The sequence below is a fragment of the Argentina silus genome (genome assembly GCF_951799395.1).
Source record: "Argentina silus genome assembly, chromosome: 9".
Classification (NCBI taxonomy): Eukaryota; Metazoa; Chordata; class Actinopteri; order Argentiniformes; family Argentinidae; genus Argentina; species Argentina silus.
This window is the reverse complement of record NC_139663.1, coordinates 9,015,130-9,042,132: the sequence shown is the minus strand read 5'-3', so window position 1 is coordinate 9,042,132 and position 27,003 is coordinate 9,015,130. Positions and strand designations below refer to the sequence as shown.

The 27,003-nt window shown below is 47.4% G+C and overlaps 2 protein-coding genes across 2 annotated transcripts in view; both read right to left on the bottom strand.

Moving 5' to 3' along the window:
* Positions 1 to 997: 997 nt before the first annotated feature.
* Positions 998 to 27,003, bottom strand: part of LOC310809745 (inactive phospholipase C-like protein 2) — a 60,973-nt gene continuing 34,967 nt past the window's right edge. The window contains exons 2-6 of the mRNA XM_083677173.1: positions 21,491 to 23,977; positions 16,279 to 16,482; positions 13,929 to 14,004; positions 6,546 to 6,655; positions 998 to 2,606 (exon numbers count right to left, since the gene is read on the bottom strand). Of these exons, the coding sequence (XP_083533299.1) occupies positions 2,274 to 2,606; positions 6,546 to 6,655; positions 13,929 to 14,004; positions 16,279 to 16,482; positions 21,491 to 23,977 (3,210 nt within the window). The 3' untranslated portion in view covers positions 998 to 2,273. The remainder of the gene's footprint in view (positions 2,607 to 6,545; positions 6,656 to 13,928; positions 14,005 to 16,278; positions 16,483 to 21,490; positions 23,978 to 27,003) is intronic.
* The window catches only part of stat5a (signal transducer and activator of transcription 5a), a 100,303-nt gene continuing 85,854 nt past the window's right edge, over positions 12,555 to 27,003 (bottom strand). Inside the window, exon 21 of the transcript XR_014554410.1 lies at positions 12,555 to 12,566. The gene's annotated coding sequence lies outside the window, so the exon portion shown is untranslated. The remainder of the gene's footprint in view (positions 12,567 to 27,003) is intronic.

The window sequence follows — 27,003 nt, the reverse complement described above, 5'->3', positions numbered from 1 at the left end:
TATAAGAGGTCCCTTTTATAGTGCCCACTCCATGTTCTCTCTCTTGGACGCTCACAGTGTGTCATTAACTGTTTATGCCAGCGGAAACGGACAACAAAGACTGTTCATTTTCTGTTCTTTTCTTTTTCCCCCTCCTTTGCTTATTTGAGTGTCCTGCTGCAGACCATCTCCAGGGTAGCTCTCGTAGGGCAGTGTAGTGTATTGGTATGCTATTGTGACACGCTGACGTAGACTTCATTAGGACATAGCTGCATCATGACTGGTGAGGGAGATGAGGTCGGCCTAATTGCCTTTTGCACGGACACCGTTCCATCAATGATATAAATGATAAGACTAGACACAAAAGACGAGGCAGGAGAAATGATGCCCTTTCAAAAGCTCAGTGAATGGCCTGTTCTGAGATGGTCATGTAAAAGTCACTCTTAATTAGGGGGTTCTGATTAGTCTCCAGAAATACTGACACACCAGGAGGTATGTGCAGTCTACTCCATGCACACAGATTTGTTTTCTTACCGTCCATCGGGTTTGACACGCACACGCCACCCACGTCTGGCCACCTTCACCAATCACATAGAAACATACTGGCATAACAAGCAGTCTCATTCTAATCTCAATAGCCTCTTTCATACCCTTTCTCTTTATATCTGCTGCCCCCTTTTGGTGATAAGTTAGATTGCATCATATCTCCCACACACTAGTTTTTCCCTACAGAATAAAAGGCCTTTTCATATTGATAAGGTGAGTAAGAGTGCACATTCAACTCAGAAATGTCAATAAATGAAAAAGGATTGTAGAATAGAGAGCTCATTGCAAGCGATCTCAAAAGAGATATTTTCAGCTCAACAGTAAACAAAGGTGCTGCTCACAAACAAACAGACTGTAAACAATGCGACAAGCACATATTCATATGCTCATTCATAACTGTAAACATAGTAAAAAGGTGGTGAGGAAATGCAGGAACTGAAGGAGAAGAGGCAAGAAAAACAACGAAGCCAGTTTTAATGGGCCACTTCAAGGAGCTCTTACAGAATCCACAATCATTTTGCAGTGAAACGCAATTCAGGTTACTGTTTGACCCTCGTATTCTAATGACATCCCCCATCTGCCATCACTGTCCTGATCTGCACCACAGAGCAATAGGTATCAAGTCACTGTATATGTAGAAGCAATGTATATAAAATAATTGTAATATTAATATAACTAACAACAATAATAACAATAATCATAATATCAATAGTTAACAGGATGTTTTGTTTCGGGGAGAATTTTCGGAGATAAAAGTTAAGTGTCCCTTCATCACTTTAACATACAGTATTACATCTATATATATTCATATTTTTCTCTTTTTGTGGAGGTGTTTGATTGACAGCAGAATTCTGTTCCAGGTCCACATCTCGGTTGACCTTTGACCTTTGACTGTTCCAGTTAAAACACGCTGGTGAGCTCTGCCTCAGAGCTAATGGGCGGATCAGAGCATCCGCTCCACCCATGGGATGACAACACCAACTCACGTGACATTACGCACACAGCCCCTGGAGAGGAGCCAGGGAGACCCTACAGTACAGGCAGAGTCAGTCCAAGCATGTTGTGAGTGATGCAAGAAAAAAAGGAGATCTTAACGCCACTGTGCAGGTGTGCAAGGTCATGTGGAAGAGTCTCCAGCAGGGGGAGCAAGCGCATCAGTTTAAATGAGAGCCTGCAGAGCTGCAGTCTTTAGTTGTCTCGATCCAGAGCTCCCAAGGTTGTGCAGTAACGGTCCTCTATGGTTCCTACAGAGCTCAGAGTGTATGTGAGCTGCTCTACGTTGTGTACTCATAATGGCCTCCTCTGCTTTGAGAAGGGTGAAGGCTTGAAGGATGATGGGTGGGTAGGGGTTTTGAGGCTCAGGGCACTGCATGTAAAGACATGACTATGTGGAACTACGAAATATGTAGGAGGAGGAGCAGAAGGAGGAGGGAGAGAGGAAGAAGGACACTAGGGAAGACTGAAGGTGAACATCTGTTCTAGGGAATCTAAGGCCTGTACCCACAGAGCCAGCGAGCATGGTAGAGACACCTGCTACTGGCACTGATCAGAAGGAGAGACAGAGGGACAGTCCTGACTGACTGACTGGCAAACAGACTGACTGACTCAACAACCAATAAACCGCCAGGCTGACTAACAGACTAGACTCTAACACGTGTCTAAACTCGTGTCTCCCTTCTTTTCTTGCCTGTCCCTCCCTCTTTCTCCTCCACCCCATCTCTGGTGGAACCGCAGGTACAGGCAGCGGGTCAGCAGGATCCAGTGTCACTGCCTGTCTTGTACTCAGGGATGGTGTCCAGAGGGCCTGCTGCCCTGTGTTGCTGTGCCTGCGCTTGGACCAGGGACTGGGCCTGGGTGTGGGGTTGTGGTTGGGGCTGGGTGTGTGACAGGGGATGGGGCTGCAGGGCCTGGGCCTGGAGCTGGGGCTGCTGTGGAGGGTGCTGGAGCTGGTGTGGATGGTGCTGGAGCTGGGGGGAGGCAGCTCCGTTCTTACTGAGGCCACAGGACTGGGCCGCACAGTGGATCTGACGCAGGGTGTCCAACGCCTCACTCTTAGCATGCTTCAGGAGGTCTGCCTGGCCCTGAGACAGAGACAGAGAGAGAGAGAGAGAGAGAGAGAGAGAGAGAGAGAGAGAGATGCAACAGCATTAGGAGAGATGTAATCGTTATGCAATCGATATGCTGTCACTCAGGTATGTGACAGCTGTCACCTTCAGCCTTCGTTGGTCTGATACACACTCTCTCACACACACACACACACACGCACACACAACGGAAATGGAGGAAATCATTTCTCCCCACTATTTCCTGCGTGCAGATGTTATTCACAGCTCTGTGGCATTCAGATAACATCAGCTTGCTCAGGTATTCTTACTAACTATGTTGTTCTTATTTATGTTGTTAACCTTTTTACCAAAGGCTGAGATACCAAACCCAATGAAACACAAAATCTCTCTCTCATTGGAGACTTGTCAAAGTAGGCAGCGACCATTAATAGACGGCAGCTCCTATACTGCAATGTATCCCATCGGCCAGCAGATAGCAGTCCTAACCCGTTCTGTCGTGGAATCCTTTGCGGTTCGTCAGTGCACTAAAGAGCCCTTTTATAAGTCAACTGTTGATAAGTAATCACACACGCTATTCATACTCTTTATTTTAGAGTAGCCCAGAGAGGAGGCTGAGGCAGATGGGGAGGGAAGTGGTCAGGGCAGGCGTCCCGCTTTATGGCGCTGTAAAGTCAATCTGGGCAGTTTCCATAACTGCCTTGGTTTCTGAGTTAGAGAGTGGGAAACTGCAGCCCTGCTGTGTGGATCTGCAATAAGCAATAAGACTGTGGGTGTTTAACAAGGAGGCGTCTGGGACTGCAACCCTGATACCAAGACCCAACCAGCCTCACCATCTCTATGGCCCTCCACAACCCCTACTGTCCCACATCACCCAATCCAACGTGTAACCCTTCCCCCTTCACTTCCCTTTCATATCTGCTCATCCTCACCACAAACCCCCACTCCAACCTCTCCATCACTGCTCCACCCACATCCCTTTACAACCCACCTATTATCTGAGTCTCTACACAGTAACTCCCACACAGCCTCACTCATTCAATACAGCACAAACCTCCTGTCGGTAACAGGGCCAGTAACAGGGCCAGACATCCCTACGGGAAAATGCTGGTTAAGCCAAGGAGCATGTCCAGTGCAGTGTACTGTCATGGCGGTCTATTAATGAGGACGATGTTCCCATTCCCATAGGGCAGACAGAATAGACCGGCATGGAGTGCAGAGGTGTGCAAGGGTACTGGCCCTGGACAAAATGTATCTTGTTAAAATCCCATGTGATGTTAATGCTTTGAGAGAGACTCCCTACCTGAACAGCCTTAGCACCTAATCCAACAGCATGAATAAATCATATGAAAAACATGAATTATGTAAGCGATGACTCACAGGGCTTGAACCACACCAGTCGAAGCTGGCTTGGCTTGTGGTACCAGAACCAAAGCAGTACGGTCTGAGGGTCGGGTACACTCGCCCACGCATCTGGCCAGCAGCAGTCCACTGGGGGTTAGCTAAGGCTCCACAGCCACCATATTCATATCCCTGTATTTCCTCATTCCTGTAATACAATCCATCTTTCCGTCTGTATGATGTACACTCACCGAACACTTTATTAGGAACACTATACTAATACTGGGTTGGGCCTCCCTTTGCTCTCAAAACAGCCTCAATTCCTCGTGGTTTGATTCCACAAGATGTTGGAAACAACAAACCTTTGAGATTCTGGTCCATAATGACATGATTGCATCACGCAATTCCTCCAGATTTGTCAGGTGCACTTTCAAGCTGTGAATCTCTCGTCAACATCCCAAAGGTTTTCTATTGGATTCAGATCTGGTGATTGGGAAGGCCACTGAAGAACACTGAACTCATTGTCATGTTCATGAAACCAGATTGAGACGATTTTTGCTTTGTGACACGGTGCATTATCATGCTGGAAGTAGCCATTAGAAGATGGGTAAATTGTGGCCATGAAGGGATGTACATGGACAGCAACAATACTCAAATAGGCTGTGGCATTCAAGCGATGATTGATTGGTATTAACGGGCCCAAAGTGTGCCAAGAAAACATTCCCCACACCATTACACCACCTCCACCATGAGAAGGTATACAGGTGTTCCTTAGAAAGTGTTCAGTGAGTGTATATTTTAATCTTTCTCTGTCGATGGACATATCTGCATATATGAGGCTGAGAGGAACATCACATAAACGAGAGTTAGCTCTAGAGTAATGACAAGACTGTGATTGATCTGAGAGTGGTCTGACTTATGACAGGGGACGTGCCTGGTTTACATCCCCAGAGTAATCAACTCAATATAGACTGTCATTGAATAATAGATCACTGCTTAGTTAATGACTGTACAATACAATACAATGTTCTCCACATTCCCGTATTGTCTTCGGTGTGAATTGAGATATGGAATGATCTCCACAATCCCATTGTGTCTTTGGTCTGACTGGAGATAAGGGAATGATCTCCACAATCTCATAATGTCTTATCAGCTTATTTTTCTAGAAAAGGAATCCATTATGTTCTCTTGGCACGCTTTCTATCAAAGTCCATCCATCTCTCTCTCTCTCTCTCTGCCCCCTGCCTCCCACCGCTCAGCAGAAAGAGTTGGCAGACTGGTACAGTGACTGAGCCTAGGGGCTATAGAACGGTTGACTGGTAGGGTGAGGTGGCTGGGCAAGGCTGCCAAGTTTGGCAAACAGACACAAGCTCTTACCAAATGTTCAGCACCGTGAAGAGATCAAGATGGCAGAGAATGTGCCCATGAGCGCCATGGAGATAGAGACATGCTGTACCCTTATCTTACCATACAGAAATGAGAAAAGGGGAGGGAGACGGGGGCGGAGGAGTAGAGGATTAGACCTGCTTGTCCACGTGTAAGGCTTCTTAAGTGCTTAAGTCCTCAAATTCTATAGGGTAAATTAAAGCTTAATTACGATAAGTCTGGCTACCGCATATGCTGCTGCCCATCCACAAAACAGGTCAAGTAAATCTATTGTGGAAAACAGTTTGATCAAAATGGTGAAGGTGCATCAGAAATGGAGATTTGCAGAGTGACTTCTACTGCCATGGGCATCTTTCTATCAATTCTCCCCTTTTTAGTTGGAGACTTTGAGACTTTGATTGTCCATCCTATTTGATAGTGCAGACCACACCTCACAGTATTAATGTGTCCCCGGTCATGTTTCGCACAAGCAGAGAGCCGTACGAGGGAAACGCTGCACTCAATCCAAAATAATTACTGTGAGATGAACTGAGATGAGATGGAATACACGGATCACACACATTCTCGCTCTTTCCTTATTTGGCCCGGCAGGCAATTAAGTAACGATGTGATGTGTAGTGGCCGAGCTTAGTGCTTTATCAGTGTTGGTATTACCACAGGTAATGAATGATTCATTGAGGCAGCAGAACGAGGGTGTTGGACAGGTTTATATCTGATCGTGGGCTTGCGTGCGTCACAGGCAGGGGAAAGTTGGGGGGGGGGGAGAAGAGGGAGAGGGGGGACAGAGGGGAGAGTGTGATTGCTGAAGGCCCTCCTAAGGGGACGTCCGCTGGGTTGAACTTCCCCCTTGTGTAGCAGGGGTAAACAGAGCTGGCTGTGCATGTCTACAAACAAGCTGGTGTGATCCTATCATGTTAGTTACTGTTCTTGTGTTGAGCCCACAAATACAACTGTGGCTGGAGGCAGCACCAACCAATTAATTAACAGATTTAAGGATTAAAGAATGAAGGGAGATGCAATTAGCCCAAGAGCTATCTTTAAGATTCCATGTATCCTCAAAGGGCTGGAGGAACAGAGGGCTGAAATGTCCTTCCTTACTGTAAGGAGGGCCAAGGTCACACACATCAATAACCTCATGACCTCATGCAAACCGAGGTGAAGATAAGAAAAAAGCCTTTAATGCTCTTTAATGACTTGTTAGCTTAAGCAATGTTGTAGATGTAGCCTCACCTTCAGCACGGTGATGTTCCAGGCATAGCTCTCCATGGCCTTCTGCAGCTTCCTTCCCTTCAGCCCTTCTTTAGCCCCGATGCGGTGCAGGTCCTCATGGAAATCCAGCCCTGGACAAACACAAACATGAAAGGTGAAAGTTATGTCCTTCATTTACCGGCAGTAAAAAAACGTCAGCTCACCCAGCAGAAATGATATGAGTGATCGTCCAAAAGGGAAGATACCTAGAAACGACCTGCGGGAAATGTCTTGCTATTACACCACAATAAGAAACTATTTAGTTTGTAAACAGAGTAAACTATTAATGCACAGCTGCAGTTTGCCAGCCAGTATGCTACATAACTAATGGAGATGAAGTATGGTGCTGCATTGCAGGCTTTACTCTACCCCCACATCTCTGTGGTGGGCTTCATTAAGCTCCTGAGAACTATGACCTCCCCAGGGTGTTTGAGGCTAACTGCTGTTAGGCTGTATCCCTGCTGCATATCTGCCTCGTTTCCCTCAGCCACCTCAGCTTCAGTCACACCGGGCCACTGGAGCCAACATCCTGAACATGACACAGGCACTTACACTGTGACGAAACACTCCTCAACACAGCCTGCAGCGGCTCTCCTCTAAAATCTCTCTCTTCTCCAAGTTTGAAAATGAATACTAAATGAAGGAGCAACTCCCCACAAAAAAGGCAAGTTAGTTCACCCTGCTCTTCATGTTCTGTGCTCCACTTAAAAGTGGCCTTTACAAAGTACGTCATCCCTATCCATTCCTGACTAGTCTGGCGCAGCTCCTCCTCCTCCCACTCTAAAGGCCCTCATGTCCCATTTTTCCTACACAGCCCCCCCCCCCCCCCTCCACACCCACACACCCATACCCACACACCCCCACAAACATACACTCACCAAGCACTTGTACACCTTCTCATAGTGGAGGTGGTGTAATGGTGTGGGGAATGTTTTAACAGGGCCCGTTAATACCAATCAATCATCGCTTGAATGCCACAGCCTATTTGAGTATTTTTGCATACTCATGTGCATCCCTTCATGGCCACAATTTACCCATCTTCTAATGGCTACTTCCAGCATGATAATGCACCATGTCACAAAGCAAAAGTTGTCTCAAACTGGTTTCATGAACATGATAATGAGTTCAGTGTTCTTCAATGGCCATCCCAGTCACCGGATGTGAATCCAATAGAACACCTTTGGGATGTGGTAGAACGGGAGATTCACAGCTTGAAAGTGTACCTTAAAAATCTGCAGGAATTGCGTGACGCAATCATGTCATCATGGACCAGAATCTCAAAGGAATGTTTCCAACATCTTGTGGAATCAATGCCACGAAGAATTGAGAGTGTTTTGAGAGCGAAGGGAGGCCCTAGCCAGTATTAGTAGAGTGTTCCTAATAAAGTGTTCAGTGACTGTACAGTTCATTGCTCTCCTGCTGCCTGGCTAACAAACCAACCTCACCGTGAGGCACGGAAAGCAACATACGAGAAGGAAATAAGAAAGAACATTGCTGGCCAATTAGCTGGCTCTCATCCATATGACAATCCTAACTGGGGCAAGAGGTATGAATAGCACCTGGGTGTGATAATAATAAAAAGGTGAACAACAATAAGTGTTGGGCCAGTTGACTTTTCCTACTCTCCCTCTCTTTCTCTAGGTTCTCTATCCACTTACACAGTACCTGTTAAGAACCTGGTGCATTTTCATCTTCATCAGGGCATATAACCATATGCAGATATCGATACACTGAACATGAATTGAACCTATTTGTATATTTCGGAAAATACGCATAACAAAAATACATTTAGAGGTGGCAGACTCAGGGTATTCACATGTTTTACTCCAACTCTTAGAAAGACAAGTCTCATCTGTGCATTCTTCTTCTACTGTACATAGACCTAGACAGACCTAGATAAGCTCTGCTGTGATTTCCCCCTACTGTGTGATGTACTGTAGAACCAATGCAGAATATTTCAGGGATCCAGACTAGTGTTAACATGGTTTGGGCTGATTGGATCATGTAATCTAGTCTAGTTAATGGCTGGAGGAGCAGTGGCTGATGTATTTGGGGGACGTGGGGAGCCAGACAGACAGACAGAGACAGACAGACAGACAGACAGACAGACAGACAGACAGAGACAGACAGACAGAGAGCTGCCGGAGATTCAATTAGCTTGAGGAAGCTTGTCGCACAACCTCTTGGAGCATTTCATTTCCCAATTAATAATCCTTTCCTTTCCCTCCAACGACATACTTGCTGTTCCTAACTGTCACTTAAACTCTGTGAAATTTGAGTTAATAAACAGAATGCACCCCCATGGCGTACTCTGGCAAGGCTGCTTCTCACGCTTTACTTCTCGATTGGAGAGAGAAAGGAGCAGAGATGAGAGCAGAGCGGGCATGTCAGCGCTTGGACGTGCTCAGAGAGAGACAGGCGGGACGAGGGGCGACAAGATGTCCCTGCTGACTCCTCTCTGCTACACACACACACGCACGCACACACACACACACACACCAAGACATACATACACACACACACACACACACACACACACACGCTTTGCAGAGCACAGCAAGACCTTTTTTTTTTTACCATGTAATGAGTACTGCAGCAGTATACATTACATATGCTCCATACACACAGACACTGAGGTAGATAGAGAGAGGAGAGGAGAGAGAGAGAGAGAGAGGGAGGGAGGGGGGAGAGATGGAGAGAGAGCGAGAGAGAGAGAAAGAGAAAGGAATGGCATAAGGGAGAGGGAGGGAAGGAGGGAGAGAGATTTTGTGAAAGAGAGGAAGGACAGAGATAAATAAGGCAAAGAAAGAAATGAAAAGGAAGAGAAAAGGAGGAAGTGTGATTGTAATAGACAAAGAGAGAACCATGCCATAGACAAGAGACGGAAGGGTGAGGGCTGAGTTTCATTTCTACATCACAAGTAAGGCAGGGAACAGCCATGACTGTCATTACAGGACACAACAGAGAAGGGGATTTGCTACCTCTGAACACATAGCATTGACAACGTGAAGCTCTTTATCCCCTGGATTTCCATGGTAATGGAATCCATTGTGAGAGGCTGCTAACCATACCAACGCAAGCAGAGTGGTCTGAGAATCTGACTGAGGGGAGTGGGGGGGGGGGGGCATCAATAAATAACCATGACCAGGCTGTGCCTCCGTCCGTCCGTCCGTCCGTCCGCCTGTCCCCGAGTTCAACACCGCCTCCTCCTCCACCCACACGTCTCTGTGCTACAGTCTCTGTCTCTCTCTCTCTGTCTGTCTGCTGTCTCTCACTCACACACATCTCAGGACATGTGACAGCATTAGAAACAGTCTCCTGGACTTGTGACATTCAGTAACCAAATGCAGCCTGAATTAAACACGATCACGGCATACTGTGTACTGTACAGTGTTGTGGCTGACTGCAGCTATGTTCAACTAAAGAATACAGTAGAGATAAGAGCACATACTAAAGACACAGACACAGACACAGACACAGGCACAGGCACAGACACACACACACACACACACAGACACACAGACACACACACACATACAAGGGTAGCATCTGGACGTGCCATAACATGCGTCACAGCTGCCTGTCTGGTCACCCATTAGCAATGTGTGACAGTGAGCCATGGATAGTGTCCAAGGGGTTCATCCAGCACCTTTCCATCCTCATCAACACATCAGTGCCACGGCTCAAATTAAACTGATTAGCAGCAATAATGACTGGGCATAAATGACACGGAGGGGGGCCGCAGAAGATCTCCACAGCAGGCTGCTAAAAAGTTAGAATCATTACAGCTGACGACATCCCTGCTTACCAAGTAGTTTGGTTTTCTCTACACCCTAAAAGTATTTTGAGTATGTTAGAAATGTGTCGACAATACAGAGATAAGAGTCATCTCTGATCAAAGCTTGATCAATTATCAAATGCATGATGTCATTGATGTCCTGCTGTGACAAGACCACTCACTGATGTCACACCTCAAATTGCAGGTGAAGGTGTCTGAACCAGTCAAACGACAGATATCTAAATCAAGCCCTGACGTCATGAAACACACACACACACACACACACACACACACACACACACACACCGATCACTGTGCCGATCACTGTCAGCCCTGGACTGTGGTAGCACCTTCTTATCGCTCTCACACCACCATTAAAAGCAAATGATACCTTCTGCTCCCCAATCAATCACAGTCGCCATACCAATCCCATGCAAATTCACTGTTTTACTTTCTCTCCCTCTCTCTACCTCTCTCTCTCTCTGTCATTCTCGCTCTGGCTGAACTGTTGATGTGAAATGTAAACTGTCTATACTGACTATCTAATGGCTGTGAGATAGGCTTGAAATATCCTCTTAATGACAAGGTGTGATGAGAGCTTGTCAGCTGTGGATAATGCTTGGCTGCCTAATGGCTCATATGAGCCAGTGGTTGACAACATGCAGCGATGAGCCTGTTATTGTGGGGTGTGTGAGGCCTTATACTAAACTTCAACCGTGCTGTCATTATCACCAGCAGGCCAGCAGCACACACAGCTGGGTTGCAGTGAGAGCCAGCGGGCTTAGATAACCTCCTCCCCAGTCCCCAGCAGGCTTTGCCTGCCCCCCCTGCTCTGTGGACAGGTAGGAGATGATGAGTAACAGTGACACAGCCTCACAGCAGCCACGTTTGACATGGAAAAGGCTTCCTGTCACCACGACACAGCATACAGACACATGTGTCAGAAAAAGAGAGAGAAAGAGAGAGAGAGAGAAGGGGAGAGAAAGAGAAAGATAGATAGGCGAGAGAGAGAGAGAGAGAGAGAGAGAGAGAAAAGGCGAGGGAGAGAGAGAGCGAGAGGGAGAGGGAGAGGGAGAGGGAGAGAGACAGAGAAGGGAAGAGTGAGGGAGGATGGGGCAGTGGGGATTGACGGGCAAATGCTGCTATGGTGGGGTCAGCTCTCCTGTCAGAGGTACTGTCGTACCTACCTCTGCAATCATAGCAAAACGCACACTCTGGAAATAGGCTGGAAACATTGACTAATCGGAATATACTCATTGAATCATTGGCTAACCATGCTGATTGTCTCCATCATCATGCATGCCACAGAGGACGAGAGAGTCCCAGCCAGCAGACCTGACCGGTAGATCAAAGAGGTTCTATCGTCAGTAGCTGTTTGATCTGGACCATCTAGGCCTTCTCCTCTCACTGCCCTGATGTTGAGATTGATGGTCGTCTGCCATTTCATTGGCTGTCTGACTGGGATGTTGATGTATCCATAGCGTGTTGACCTCTGGCCTCCAGAGTGCCACGCTACAGTGGAGACTCAATGAGGCGTCCTCACAGCCTTTAGGGGCCCCGCTTCCTGGCTGCTTTATTAAAGCCATACACACAGATACAGATACAGATACACACACACACACACACACACAGAATGAGGCCCCCCTCTCTCTCCTGTAGCTTCTCTCCCTAGTCTTATCCATCTTTGGTTTGATCAAATGTGACGTAGCTCTTTCCCCCTGCCCTGGTGCCTCCTGGGTAAACAGTGGGGGGCTGCTGGGAGGCCAGCCGTGTCAGAGGAGAAGCTGCTGCACGGAATCAAACAGCTTCCTGTGTTTGTATTTGGCAGGACATTTTTTTATTTTTCCATCAATTTTTTCTGCCTCACATAGCAACACCAAAACAGCCTCTGAGTCAGAAAGCATAAACCAGGATACGGAGGCACGGTGGATATAAGTCTTTCAAACCTTCTAACCCAGCAGAGGTGGGGTCAGGGATCCAGAAAGTACCTACCTACCTACCTACCTATCTATCTCTCTATCTATCTAAAGGGATGGCTGTGGGGCATGTCTGTTTCTGTTTGTGATGGGAGTTGGGGGGGGGTTGGAGGTTGGAGGGTAGGGTTTCTTTCTGTCTGCTGCCCCAATTCCCCACCCCAATGTCTCCCTATTACATAACCCACCCCCTGACATCCAACTACTGACACCAACACACAGCTGTGTGGCTGAGGCTGTGTGGGGTTGGACCTCTGCTTAGCCCAGGGCTTCTGATGGAGCTGAGACAGCTCCAGGACTGTGGCCATGGAGGCTTGGAGCCGTGGAACCATGCAGCGGGGGAGTGCATTCTAATTCAAGTCCAGCTTTAATGCTCCATCCAGGGTAATTGCACAGCATGACACTGGCACCGGGAGGGAGTCTGCCCACATGTAGGTGGAGGGCATCAGTCTGCTACCATGTGTGGAGCCCTGCAAGGTTTGGCTCATCAGCCCTAACATACTGGATGGGCATTCCCATTGCGGTCTGTATGTGCTGAATTCACTCACAGACTCGCACACGCGCACACACACACACACACACACACACACACACACACACACACACACACACATACACACACACATACACACACACACACACATCGTGACTGACTGAGCCCTGTGAAGCTGCTAAGTGAGCGAGCAAAATCTCTGGTTATGTTTTACATATTTATGTTTTCTCATGGACACCTATGTAATCCTGAATACATGTAAGCTATGTATGTGTGCTTCCATCTGTGTCTCTGTTTGTTTAATACGGTCTGTGTTTTGTCTTGTGTGTATTCGCCACTCTTGCCTTCCGAGGTAAACAGCCACAATGATTACGATAACTCATAATTCATCTTTCTCCTTCTCCTCTCTGCCTCTGCTCTTCCTATTCATGAGCTTCTGCAGCAGCGCAGCATTACAGAGGCCAGGCAGACAACCAGCAATTAGTGCCCCGCGCAGCCAGCAGAAAGCCACTCATTGGCCCCCTAATTTGGAGCCATTTTGTACAAATGATCTTGTCAATTACAAGCACACGCCAAAAACCTGAACCACTATTGTCCAGAACCTACTGAAGCAAAAAACAGTATTGACACAATACTTTCATTCTCTCCGAGCTCTCTCTTTATTTCTTTCTCCCTCTGTCTCAGCTCATTCCATTCTCTTTCTCTCTATAGCTCTCTGCCTCCCTCTATTACTGTCTGGTCCTTTTTGCGCTCTCTGAGAAATTATGTCTATTCTCCAAGGTCCCTCTTCTCTCTCATCCTATCCTCTTGGCTCAGGGTTATAGTTACCTGCCCACTGACACGGAAGCTAACTACTCAGGCCCGTCCGAAGTGAATGGTCCATTAGGACGACAGTGATGATGATGATGAGGATGGTGTTTTAATATGATACCACGTACACCATTGATAACATAAGAGAGTATGACAAAGATTGGCTCGTTTTTTTGTATAAACTCTCACCCCAATTCCAACAAGGCGACAGGTCCACATGAAGCGTGAACAGCAGAGACCAGGTTGGGATGAGAATGAGGGTTGACCTGAGGGTTACACATGGTGTGGGTATGCTGAAGCCAGGTCCTTACCTGCCCGTTGGGCTTGTGTGAGCTTAGAGTAGACCACGTCAGCTGACTCGATCAGTGTCCGACTTGTCTGGATCATCTGGAGGAGAGCAAGGGAGAAGAGAAGAGAAAGAAAGAAACAGGACGTTCAGTCTCATCCAGCACTTCCTGTGTCGCAGGGGGACTTTTAAAAATATGACTGTGTGTCTGGAGTCTTTTCAAGGCCCTACATGACAATGCAACTATTTCCTGTATCAGAAATCTACCCCACATAAATTACCCCATTGAATGGATGAATAGCAAAAAAAAAAAGGGGAAATACCAGTGAATGTATGAATAGCAGAAGGAAAATACCAGTAAGAAAATACCAGTAAGGAAATACCGTTGAGACTGAGACATGTTATGGTAGAGCATGAGAGGGGGGTACAGAAGTATGTCAATACCAGTGGAGGCAGAATTCAGAGGACGGGGTCATTGTAATGCATGGAATGGAATGAGAAATTCCATCCCATGCATTACAATGAGCCCGTCCACCGATTCCTACCTCCACCAGCCTTCCCTGACATGCATGCATGTGGTGAGTGATGACAGGGCTCCAGTCACGTGTTGGTGCAGCAGGACACTGGGATGAGAGGAGTGTCTGTCCCTCTGTGGTCATGGGAGTTCAGTGCTAACCTTAGCTTGGCCCCAGCCACTGTGACCTGAATACTAAGAGCTGCTTTTAGAGCCAAACCCCCTCCAAACTCCCTCCCACAGACGGAGAGCAGCAGCTGGCCCAGCCCCAGCAGCCCCAGCAGCCCCAACAGCCCCAACAGCCCCAGCAGCCCCAGCAGCCCCAACAGCCCCAGAAGCCCCAGCAGCCAAAGCAGCCCCAACAGTCCCAACAGCCCCAACAGCCCCAGAAGCCCCAGCAGCCAGGAAGAAGCTAAGGAAGTTTCACACTTTAGCAGCACAGAAGCAGGAAGCAGGCCACTGTGTGTGGGCCTGCATGGGAACTGCTGGTTCTGTGTTCCTATTGGTCTGCAGACAGGACAGGGGGTGGGGGCCGGAGCTGGCTAGCTCAGGCTGGGCTGGGCCTGGGTCTGTCCTCAGAGTCGCTGACCAGAGAGTTCCAATGTGCTGACGCTCAGTTCAGTCCCGGGTCAGCTGAGCAGCATACCCTGTCCCACATTAGGATGTCTGAGCACCGGCTGTAGTCTAATGTCCTGATGGCTGGGATTGGCCGTCACACACACACACACACACACACACACACACACACACACACACACACACACACACACACACACACACACACACACACACACACACACACACACACACACACACACACACACACACACATACAGTGTATACACAGTCTCTCTCTCTCTCACACACACACACACACTGGAGGCTCTGTTCTTGGTGTGGGGGATTTGCCAGCGGACTAATCTTTGGAAGCATACACAAACACTCAGCTGACTGACCCTGTGCTCAGGACAGCCTCTCTGCTGTATATCATCTCCTTAGCTGCTGTGACGTTGGGAGGCTTGGCATCTGGCAGTGGAAGAGCATTGGAATCAGAGACTTCTAGGCCCTTTATTTCAGCCGCTCACATGAAAACGTAATGTCGATGGTGCCATAAGAGAGATCCTAGGGAATTGTGTAAGCATCTTGAAAGAGATGACTAATTAAAAACACAACAGATGATTTTCGAGCTCCACCGCTGCACTGTGGCGTCAGCAGTGGGATAGGCTTTGATCTGAACACTGTGGACACAGCACTGTTCTCTCTAACGTCTCACACACCAGAGTCCCTCTGTGAGGACCAGTAAGGGGGGTGGAATTATTGTAGGGTAACAACTTGCTCTTTAAGATGAGAGAATTACAGACCCAACCCCCCCCCCCCCTCCCCCCCCCCCCCCCCCCCCCCCGGTGGTGGGCTATACCAGTGGGGAGCAGTGTGAATAATGGAGGAGGGCTCTTTCCCGCATCAGACACGAGCCAGGATGGAATGTGATGGCTGGGGATGCACACGCCATGCTGGAATGCCATGCGGAAGTTGAGCAGCATTAACTGCTCTGTGGAGGACAAAGTACTTACCACAGTACCATAGTTAGCACATGGTCTGTTATCTTGCGTATCAAAATTTCATTTACTAGCATTTTGCTAAGCGGTGTACTAGCATGGTTCATGTACGGTGCTCATAGAGTACAAGGCTATGTTTGTGTATCAGTGTGCAACCTTGTACAGTAAGTGTGTAAGCAGACTTGTGTATGATGACGTGTTAGCTTGCTATGTTGTGGTTTGTTATCCTTCCATACAATGTTGTTCTAACACAACGTGTTCAATAGTGACATTGTAGTGTGTCGCATTAGCATAGCATAGCCTACCATGTCGTAGGCGTTGAGGACCTTGCGCAGCAGCTCGGGGACGGGCCCCTGGGCCTCCATGGTGGGGTAGGCCTCGCTCAGGTTCACCATGACCCTTAGGGCTCTCTCACTGTTCATCAGCCACGTCGACACCGTCAGGATGCACTGCTTCATGTTGGCCGCTGGGGTCAGCCCGCACAGCTCCTTAAATGACACCAAGGCATTCTGGGAAAACACAGAGGATCATGGGTGAGCCATAGGAACCGGGGAATCTGTCAACAAGCAGTGGAGCAAATCAGCAGGGTCGTAGAAGGAGACTTTCATCGATGACGGTGGGAATTCACTTTTAGCACATTACCCAAAGTACTGATAAAAACAGAGAGCATTGTGACCCAATACATCGCATGACCATGAACGTCACATTCATTTGATAAAGTGAATCTTGATACTCCTCCCAGAGCTGAGAAAAGAGGAACTGTCCTGAGTGCGTTTTGTTTGAACAAACCTAGCGGTTCCCATGAGGTCAGCCTGCTTGCTGAGCATCAGCGCAGCCATGGAGCCAAGCTTCTCACCACAGCCTGGCAGTGCTGCAGTGCGTGCCTGTTCCCAGCCTCTCTCCCCACACTTCCCTTGGGCTGGCCACACAGCCACACAGCCAGGCCCTGGCCAGCACCTCCAGCCCTGCGTGACTGTCTCTCACAGCACAGCCCAGCATTGTTCCTGCAGCATGGGAATCTGAGCCCCAGTTCAGCCTCAACCGCGATTCACAGAACCATCCGCTGGCCCAGCCAAATGAGAGGGAGGGAGGGAGGGAGGGAGGGAGGGAGAGAAAAAAAGGAGAGAGAAAAAGGGAAAGGAATGAAAGTGTCCAAAATTGGAAAGAATGAGGGAGAGAGAGAGAGAGAGAGAGAGAGGATGAGAGAGTGAGGTGACGAGCTGACGAGGGAGAAGAAAGAACGCCGGAAGAGAGAAAGAGAAAGAGAGAGAGAAGGGGAGAAACAGAAGACAGAATGAAAGAGAGAGAGAGAGAGAGTGAAAAACGATGGAGCGAGTACGGTGCTGGTATTTTGGAATCAGTACACACTCTGCAATGTGGGAAAGGGGTGTCTCCCTCCCCAGGACCTCCGGCCCAGGAGAAAGAGTCTTTTCTCACCCCGGAGGATGTGCTGTCATTCTGGGGCCTGACCTTCCTAGAGACAGAGAGGGGAGCCAGCGGACATAGGCATCTGTATGCACAACCTCAGCTAAAGCTATTAACACCCTTGAGCCAGAGAAGCACAGCCACACAGAGAAACTTCTATTTGTGTTAAGTAGGGAGAGAATGGTAAATAGGGATTACATGAGTATTAGTTTACGTAATGTGTGTCGTCTCTTTGGTGTGTGTGTGTTTGTTTGTTTGTGTGCGTGTTTGTTTGTGTGTGTGTGTGTGTGTCTTAGGTGTGCGTGTGTGTCTTTGGTGTGCGTGTGTGTGTGTGCGTGCATGCATGCAAGCTAGCTTTATGTGAGGTTGTTATTGCGCCATCAGAACCGTACTGTATCCAGACTGCGGGACTACAAAACCAAACAAGAGGCTGGTGTTTTTAATTCCCTCCCCCCCTTTCCCTCAACCCCCCCTACCCTCAGCATTCCCCAAATGAGAAATGCATGTCTGTTGTTTTTGTCGTCGTCCACCCCCTCCCCTCCCCCCACCACCCCTCTCTCTCTCTCTCTCTGGACTCCAGTGTGGAGTTACAGTGAGCTGGGCCTATGCTGGCCTGGCACGCACACCACAGGAACAAAGCCTGGGCAGTCTGCCTGCTTGCCCTCCTGCTCTAGTGCCACTCTGCAGGGGCCGTACAGTAACACAGAAACTCCCAAGGGAAGGCACAGTTAAGATCCCTACAGAGACTTAATCTATTTGCTGCCATTGCAGTAATACGAAACATGGTGCCCCTCTAACTGCCTGTCTGCCCCCCCCTTTCTGTTCCCCTGTGAAACACACACTTCAGACTGTTATTGTATTGAGTAGATCACTCAGTGAAGTGAAATCTTGTATTTGATCATACCATCCCATGCATACTGCATATGGTATGTGTATGACAGTCGGCATGTGCAGTAAGGGTTAATTGTGCACAGTGTGTGTACATGCATGAATGTGTGTGTGTGTGTGTGTGTGTGTGTGTGTGTGTGTGTGTGCGTGCAAGACATTTGTGGAAAAGACATGGCAGTCTATTCCCTCCTGGCTTCTCTTCCCTGTGAGTCAGTGCCTGTGTCTCTAGGGTGAGGAGGATCTTCATTACATCTGGGCCCTGAGGGGAGCTACCAATTCTTCACTACAGGGGCCTGTGGCTCAGTGGGATGTATGAGTTTAGAGGTATCTGACTTCCTATTACTTCAGCCCCAACAACCCAAAATGTACTGTAAGTCTCTTAACACCTAGAGTGCAGGACCTATCTGTGGGGATCATCCACAAAGGCAAAACATACACACTAACCCACCTCATCTCCCATCCAATCTATAAGACTAAAGTCTTTCTTTTCAGCAAGCTTTTATTTATCGACAGTACACACAGGGCTCTCTACCCCCCTTTTGTCTTCCTTGTGAGAAAGTCTTACTTTGTATTCAAAACAGGTTTAGCTGGGGAGCAATGGCTTGGGCTAAGTAGTCTACACACACATTTACAAAACACACTGGCGACACCTCAAATCTTATTGTCTACCAGTCTATCATCATTGTCCTCATATTGATTCCATTGCAAAGCAATTTGTTACCATTGAAAAATGATTCATAGCTGCTGCAAACTATAAATAAAAATGTCACTGATAATGCATGGCTCGCTTTCACATTATTTACATTCTTACTTACTTTTTCTGATTTAATCACAGTTAGGATGTGCTAGATTGGACCGAGTCACTGTCACTGGCTTCACAATAAACCATATTTCAAGCCTTGTTCAATAACAGACTCTGACTCACACACTTGCAAAGCATTGGAGCTAAAATGACGAACTGTTACAGTATCTGTGTCAAGAATCTTTCTTGGAACTAGATTGTACAACCACATACCCCATTTGTTTTACCACCAAATATGTCCAACTGATCTTTTATTTAATTTCCTTGCACAACAAACCTCTTACCCATTCAGGAAAAACACGTTTGGAACTAGAGTATTTACCGGTATATATCCGCTTATTGCAAATTATCCTCCTCTTATCACATCCCAACCGAGATTATAATTTAACAGCATAACAACTCCCAAAAATTATAGTATCAATTTCACTTCTCTGGAACATAACATCCCTTTTGTATCAAGGGCCGGGAATTTTTTTTTTTTTACAGAGAGCAGAGGCAAGATCATGATCGGCATAAATATCCAGTCCACAACTAAAAAATGTATGACAGCATGCCACAGGATCTCTAATCACATCCCCAGTTTATTTATTTTGGTCTGGCCTCTTGTTTGCCATGTCATTAGGCTGAGAGAATAGGGGTACCACAGCTCTCTAGTGATGCTCTATTTGAACAATGAACAACAGGGCTGGAGACAGTTCAGAATAGAGCATTGAATAAGGCCTAAGATCAGCAGTAGAACAAGTTGACATCAAGAATAATAGATACTTTAAGGTATGTGGATTCGCAGAGATCACAGACTGAAGATATAGTGACCTACTTTCATTCCTTCACTAACAAGGACAACTTCTCAAATAATTCATTTCCTGCTTTTTGTTGCATGGAGAGACCTGGTACAAATTGCTGCCAATCTTTACAGTGTATTGGGCATTGTTATATCACTGTTCTGAATTACTCAGAAACCTTGCTACACTATGAGATCATGGCTCTTCTTTGTGGTAGCTGATATCAACCCATAGCAAAACATTTGCATGGACGCAATTCATAACAACATTTGTAGAAATATTCATTAAAGAAGAAAATCCTTCCTCATTAGAGAAACGAGAGCTATTGTGTTAATGCAACTACAGTAGGCTACTTAGAGATGGTTAGAAAAGGAGGATTTAAATTCAGCCTGATCCCTTTTCTGAAACTGCCAGTTTCAGAATAATTTTAAACAGGCCTACTGGTTTAAAGACCGCACATGAAATCATACAAGCTCATAAACTACTGCGGTAAAGAAAGTGAGTATGTAAGGGGATAAGGAAAGGAAGAAAGACCAAAAAAGATAAATGAAATACTGAAAAAAAGATAGAAGGAGAGGCCAAAAGACTAGAAGAGAAAATAAGAATGAAAGTACAAAAATACAATAAAGTAAATGCAATCATGGGTTTAATGATGCTCCATGTTTTCATCGTATAAATATCCTCCAGCACTGTGGCTGTTTTTTTTTTATTAAGGAAACAGCCCCATTCCTGAGGTAAATCAACCGTTGTTGATGGAGCTAGAAAGCCCATAACCTATCGGGAAATAGAGCTGTGTCAACAGCCATGGGTCCACGTCAGACTCATAAAGTTCAAAGCATACAGTGAAATAAATTCTATTATTAAATCTGTCAGACGAGACAAGAGCCTGCCAGTCCAAACTAGACAGTTGATAATATACAAAGTATATAGGGCATGTAAAAGGCTCCCTTTCTATCACACAGACGGTAGATCAGAAAAGACAAGCTTCATATTGCACACTTCAATCACAACAAAAAATGACAAGCTGTAGCCAAACAGCCCATCCTCTCCTGATAAACACCCAAACAACATCAAACTATTACACAACTTTAATGGCTCGTGATTAGTCTCACTGGGAGATACAAGGGAGTGTTCTGAGAATGTAGCAACACAGATCATCTTGTCCTCATCAGTCCCTTTAGTTAATTATTACACTTTTCATAAACCTCTTAAATTCTACAGCTTTATCAGTATCGTAACTTTATTGCTACCAACATGCACTGTAAATAGATCACAAGTTGCGACACTGCTCTATCCATCACAGCAACAAACTGAGGTTAGTTGAGATTCTAACATAAATCTTTTGTTTCTATTCACTGAGGTGCTAAGGGGTTCCCGTCTAGCTACTAATTGTGCTTCGCAGTTTTTCCCACAGCCTCCTCACTCCTAATTGGTCTCTCCTTTTATCTCTCATGGAAGCTTGCCCAGCTTTGTTGTATCCCAGGTAGGGAAATACAAACGGAGAGGCAATCATAACTGCTTAAAATCAGTTATTCAGAATCGTCTAACACATCTTCAAATTCCATTTGAGTAAATGCAAGGAAAATATCTGAATACTGAGATGAATGTAAAGCTTTTTACCTGCACATTCTCCCGGAGGTCTGTGGCTTCCCTCAGGGGCTGCGTGGAGGCCCTGAACAGCTCGTCTACAACCTTGATCCCTGTGGTTTTGGTGGAGGTGTACTCCCTCGCCCTTCTGCCCTTTCTCACTGACAGGCCTCTCTTGTGGGCCTTGCCCCCGCCCCGCCTGTTGGTGATAGCCACGTGGACAAACAGGGTGGTGTTGGGCAGGAACTCCCCAGTCAGAGACTGCAGAGGAACATGTCTATAGCCTGACTGCAGGCACTCAAAGGGGATGGTGTACTGGCCAATGAACTCGTCCCCGATGTAGTCGTCATCCAGCACCACGAAGCGTAGCGCTGCCAGCTCAGGCAGGTTGATCTGGAACTCAAAGCTTTCATCAAAGATGGGGTTATCACCATTCTGAGACACAGTCTTGGTCCTCTGCTCAGCGCAGTCAGCTGGGATGCCATGAATCTCTACATAGATGTATGGCTCGACCACATCCCCCTTAGCAGCAGAGCCTCTGGGCTTGGGAAGGTTCTGCCCGCTGATGACCTTGATGTGGAGGAGCTGGGCAGACACCCCTGGCAGGGACTCCCTGGCGTTGGCACTGAAGTAGGACACCTCCTCCCTCATGATGGCTGGGCGCAGCACGTAGCCACAGTTCCCATTCTGTCTGAACCAGCCCAGGTTGAGGTCCATCATCAGGCCTGGTGTCTGGTAGTTCATGGCTACAATCTGGCAACCACACTTCCAGAAGTCCTGGGGGTTCATGTTACTGGCATCAATCCGCATCGGGGTGGGGTACACTCTGGAGAGAAAACGCTTGTTGTAGCACACAAAATCCTCTGGGTACTCATTGGCAAATCTGTTGGCATCAACCTCATTAAAAGAGCACATCTCCCAGCATTTCTGATCCTTCTTTGAGATCTCAAAGTCTCTGAACTGAACTGACTTACAGAGGGACACCAAGTCAGACAGCTCTTTACAGAGCCTTAGCCGTTTGCAGCTGAGCCCATTGAGGTGGTCCTTATCATCTGCCCCCACTCTCCTGGACATCTCCAGCCCCTCCTCCTCATCTGTTACCTCCCCCTCTGAGTCAGGGTGGTTGGGGGGCAGTCTCTTGCCCTTCAGGAGGATTTTACCCTTGAGTTTCTCTGGGGAGGGTAGGTAGTGCTCCTCTGCGCAAGGGGGGTCCACATACAGCTTGTCCCCCAGAATCTTCTTCATGTGCTGGGCCATGACCCTCTGCTGGCGGATGCCGCAGTGCGTCACCAGACAGAGGATCAAGGGATACTCTGAACTCTCAAAGGCGTACTGGTTTATGATGTCCAGGACCTTGGAGAGGGGTATCTGAGAGGCCACAGAGCTGCCCACATACACCACAGGCTCATTGTCTGGCCCGTCCCACACGATCACCTCCAGGCTGCGGCAGCCCATCCTCAGGGCCCGGATGTAGCTGCTGATGTCAGAGGAGCCCCAGAAGTGGTCTTCCAGGAGGGAGGCGTTGTGTGAGGAGTTGATGTAGTAGTGGGACAGGGGCTGGGTCATGTCCTGGCAGACCCGTTTGTGTTGGGGGTCGAAGATGTGGCACTCGGAGGAGAGGAGGTAATGCGTGAAGCCATCGATGGAGAGGTAGCCCCTCTCCCGGCCCTCGGCGGATGGCTCGTACTTCTGAACGATGTCCCTGCACATGTCCTCCGTCACCCCCTCCACGCCTTGCTCCACCTCCACAAACAGCATCAGGTCCTTGCTGTCCAGGTACTCCTTGTTGCTGGAGAACTGCACCAGCAGGAAGAAGATCTCAGGCCGTGTGCACAGCTCACAGTAGGCCTCTACAAAGGTGTCCATGTTAATGTCCTCCCCATACTGGTCTTTGGCCTTCTGGAGCTCCTTGAACTTCAGCTCTATCCTGGACTCCTTCATGCCTGGATTGAGCCCTTTGATGATCTGGGTGGCCCTGAACAGGTCTATGTGACCATCCTTCTCCATGTCGGCCAGCTCAAACACTGAGCCTATCCAAGAGGTGCGCAGGCTGGGCTGGCTAGGCTCCACCATGTCCACAGTGTGTCTCCCATAGGAGCCCAGGTAGCGCAGGCCCATCACCCAGGTACTGACTATGTCCGCCGTGCTGGCCACCAGGTCCAGCGATTCGTAGTTGTCCCCGTAGATGATAGAGAAGGCACACTCATCTGGAAACTGGTCTGACAGGCCATTGCTGCGCAGCACAGGGGTCTTCTTCCCAAGGCGTACCTCCTTGATGCTCTTGATCTCCAGCTTGGCCTTCTCTGAGTCCTTCTTAGAGGGCTCCCAGCGGAGCCAGTGCATGTCCGGGTCCAGCAGGAAGTAACGGTTGTACATGCGCGAGTTGGAGCGTACCTTCTTCATTTCGCAACCCTCCATCATGAAGGCCATGCAGGCAGCTGTGCTGTTGATCTTACGGTCGTTTGGCATTGAGCTGAAGGAGACTGTCTTCTTCCTCACCTGCCTCTGCTTGGAGACGTCCTGGAGAGAGAGAGAGAGAGAGAGAGAGAGAGAGAGAGAGGGGGAGAAAGAGAGAGAGAGAGACATTAGTTACACTTTGCTTTTTGGTTCAGAACACCTACACATAAAACAGATTGATGAGCTGGATCTAAACTAGGATTACGTAAACTGGAGAGTAAAAAAACGATGAGAGAAAGAGCAGAGCCCAGCTTTCATCACAATGAGAGTTTACACCTAGATGGATGTGTACACAGTAGACCTCTAAATCTAAACACAGGCTGTTCCTGAGCTGACAGGTAAAGCTGTCCTGAACCACACAGCTCTGACAGCGGGCATTAACAACCTGTCATCAAACTCCCAGTTATGAAGGACTTTGTGGGCATCTCTGTTTTCATGCCCCACACTCCCACCCCTCCCCCTCCCTTCCTCCTTCCCACCCCTCCCTCCCTAGCCAACCCCCTAGGGGCTAGTCATTAGAGCTGGCACAGAGCAATGGATGCCCCCCCGCAGTGCCTGCTCTGACACTTGACTGCTGAATGCCAAAAACACACAACCTTTTCAAACACATTCAAAAGACTCCATTGTACCAACTTAGACAAAAGCATTAGGCTTTCTGTTAATCAAATGCATATTTAAAATACATATTTCCTTGTCGAAATATTCAACTCCCTGTTTACATTGCATAACTCCATGTGAAGGCAGTGTAACTACCACAGTTTTCCCTCAAAGAAAAAGGGTAATATAATGCATGCCGTATGAAGCCTGTTTCCTTTTAAAAGAGCAGTGCTCAGTGTAATGATAGGGGATGAAACAGTGCATACCATTTTGGTTTGGCTGAAGTTTCAATAGTTTCATTTCTCAAACACTGTTAAAGACGCGAAAAACAGAGTTCAAATTACTATAAAATTGCAAATGAGATTTGCTTGTTAAATATTTATCATGTGTGCAACCCCCTATACATCACACTATGTATAGGCAGACACTGCCATATTTGCAGAGCTCAGTAAACCTCCAAATAGACCTCCCCCTCTGTAACTCCTAGCTAGCTCTGAATCCTCAGAAAACTTTGAATATGGGGTCAATGAATCTGGAGTGGGGAGTAGCACAAAGTGTCCGTAGTTTGAACCTGGGAGTTCATACACACATGGAATGTTGATTTCCCTGGCACCAGCCATTCCAAATGTGAGTATAAATCAGTAAATAAGGGTGAACATTTTTCCTCTCCAAAAGATATGTAGGAATTCACTTGTAAGCGGCTTTCATGAGAAGAATCAGACATAATGAGGGATCAGATTGTCACTGGCACTGCTTGATTTAACAGCAAAGTCTTTGATGTGGAATTAAATGGAAGAAAGCCACTCAATCTCATTCCTGTCTGTGAATCATTTCTGTTTGAATCAGTCCAACCTCTGAGACTTCATTGTGTTCTGTGCAGATGGATTTGGATCCCGAGGTCATGTTACAATGTGTATGTCTCCCCTACAGGACAGCAGGTGCCTATACAGGCATGATGGATCCTTCCAGAGCGTGGTTTTGCCACAGCCACAGTGAAACATCTCAGAGACATCGATCTTACACCTGACAGGCAGAATCAGACGATGCCCGACGCAACATTGCGATTAATGAGCACCACTTGACACAAAGCCTGTGAAATCACACAATCATCGCTCTGCTGTTTTGCCCTTGTTTCATGACCGCTCTCCTTTCCCTACAAAGAGACTAAGAACAGAAAATACCGTCATTTCTGATACAGAAATAATAATTCTTCAATAAGAGGAATTCAATCATGTTGAACAACGTATGAAAATAATAACTTTGAACACAGTTACTAATCATTAGCTCTGGATTGGACGAATGAAGAATCCACTACAGATTCTCTGCAGTACAGTATTTTCATCAGACTAAGTACCAGATGGAGGCCTATTGCCTACTGAGGTGCTTAGACCACCCAGATCAAAAGACCAACACAGCAGGCGATAAAAAACAGCCTCCAGTCACCAGCAAAACAGGCATGTACTTTACCAGAGCACACCAAAGGAACAGCACCATGAGACCCATAACAAATCAAAGGCTAAAAGCAACTGTTTATTTTCCCTCATTTCCAAGAAATACTTGGCATTAGCATCCAGTTGTTGTGCGAGACGGTGCAAGAAATCATCAGGGCATAGTAAAACATGAACCACCTCCAAGAGGCTATGGTCTGTTCTGTTAGTTCAGCTGCAGGAGAGGACTAGCTCACTCACACTCTGACAGAGACCAATGGAGGTGATCTGGAGGTAAAGAGGGCTGTGTCAACCACTTCACAGAGGGAGAGAAAGGCATATTGCCACCCCCCCATGCAAACCCCCTTCTCCCTCCTCTCCACCAGTACTCCATTTCCTCCCCTATAGCATGCACCCTCCCCCCACCTCCCCACCCTTAGTACCCAGGTCCATAATGACCAGGGCCATAATTATGAGATCATATTTCAACCCCATCCTGGGCTCTTTAATCTCGTTGGTCTACTAGTCCCTCCTCTTTTGCTTTACGTGACAGAGAAAACTACAGGAAAACACTCAGACAGTGGTCAGAGAGTCTATTTTAACACTATAAACACTGCTAAAGAGAACTGTCCCTTTCTTTCCTTTTCTTCCTTCTCTGATTCTATTTTTAAGTCCACGAGTCTGAGGCACAGTTTGAGACGGGGGGTTGTGTTGGGGGATGTATAAGGGAAGCTCACTCAGACAGAAAGCAGATCAAGGGAGGAGGCGGGACCAGGCGGAGGTTCGGACTGGGGAAGATCTTGTGTTTCATTACCCAACCCTGCCTGCAGTTATAATTAGCCGTAGCACTCAGCAGGACAACAAGCTGTTGCTTTCAGATCTTTCTTCTCATTCAAATTATAGGAAGTGAGAGGTGAGAGAGAGAGAGAGAGATGAGAGTGTGGATCATGTCTCATTGTCACACTGATCGGATACAACAACATAATTGAATCTGAATCAGTTTCATTGATCTTAGATATAGGACATGGATGGTGACTATAGGCATAATCATTTGATTAGGCCTTC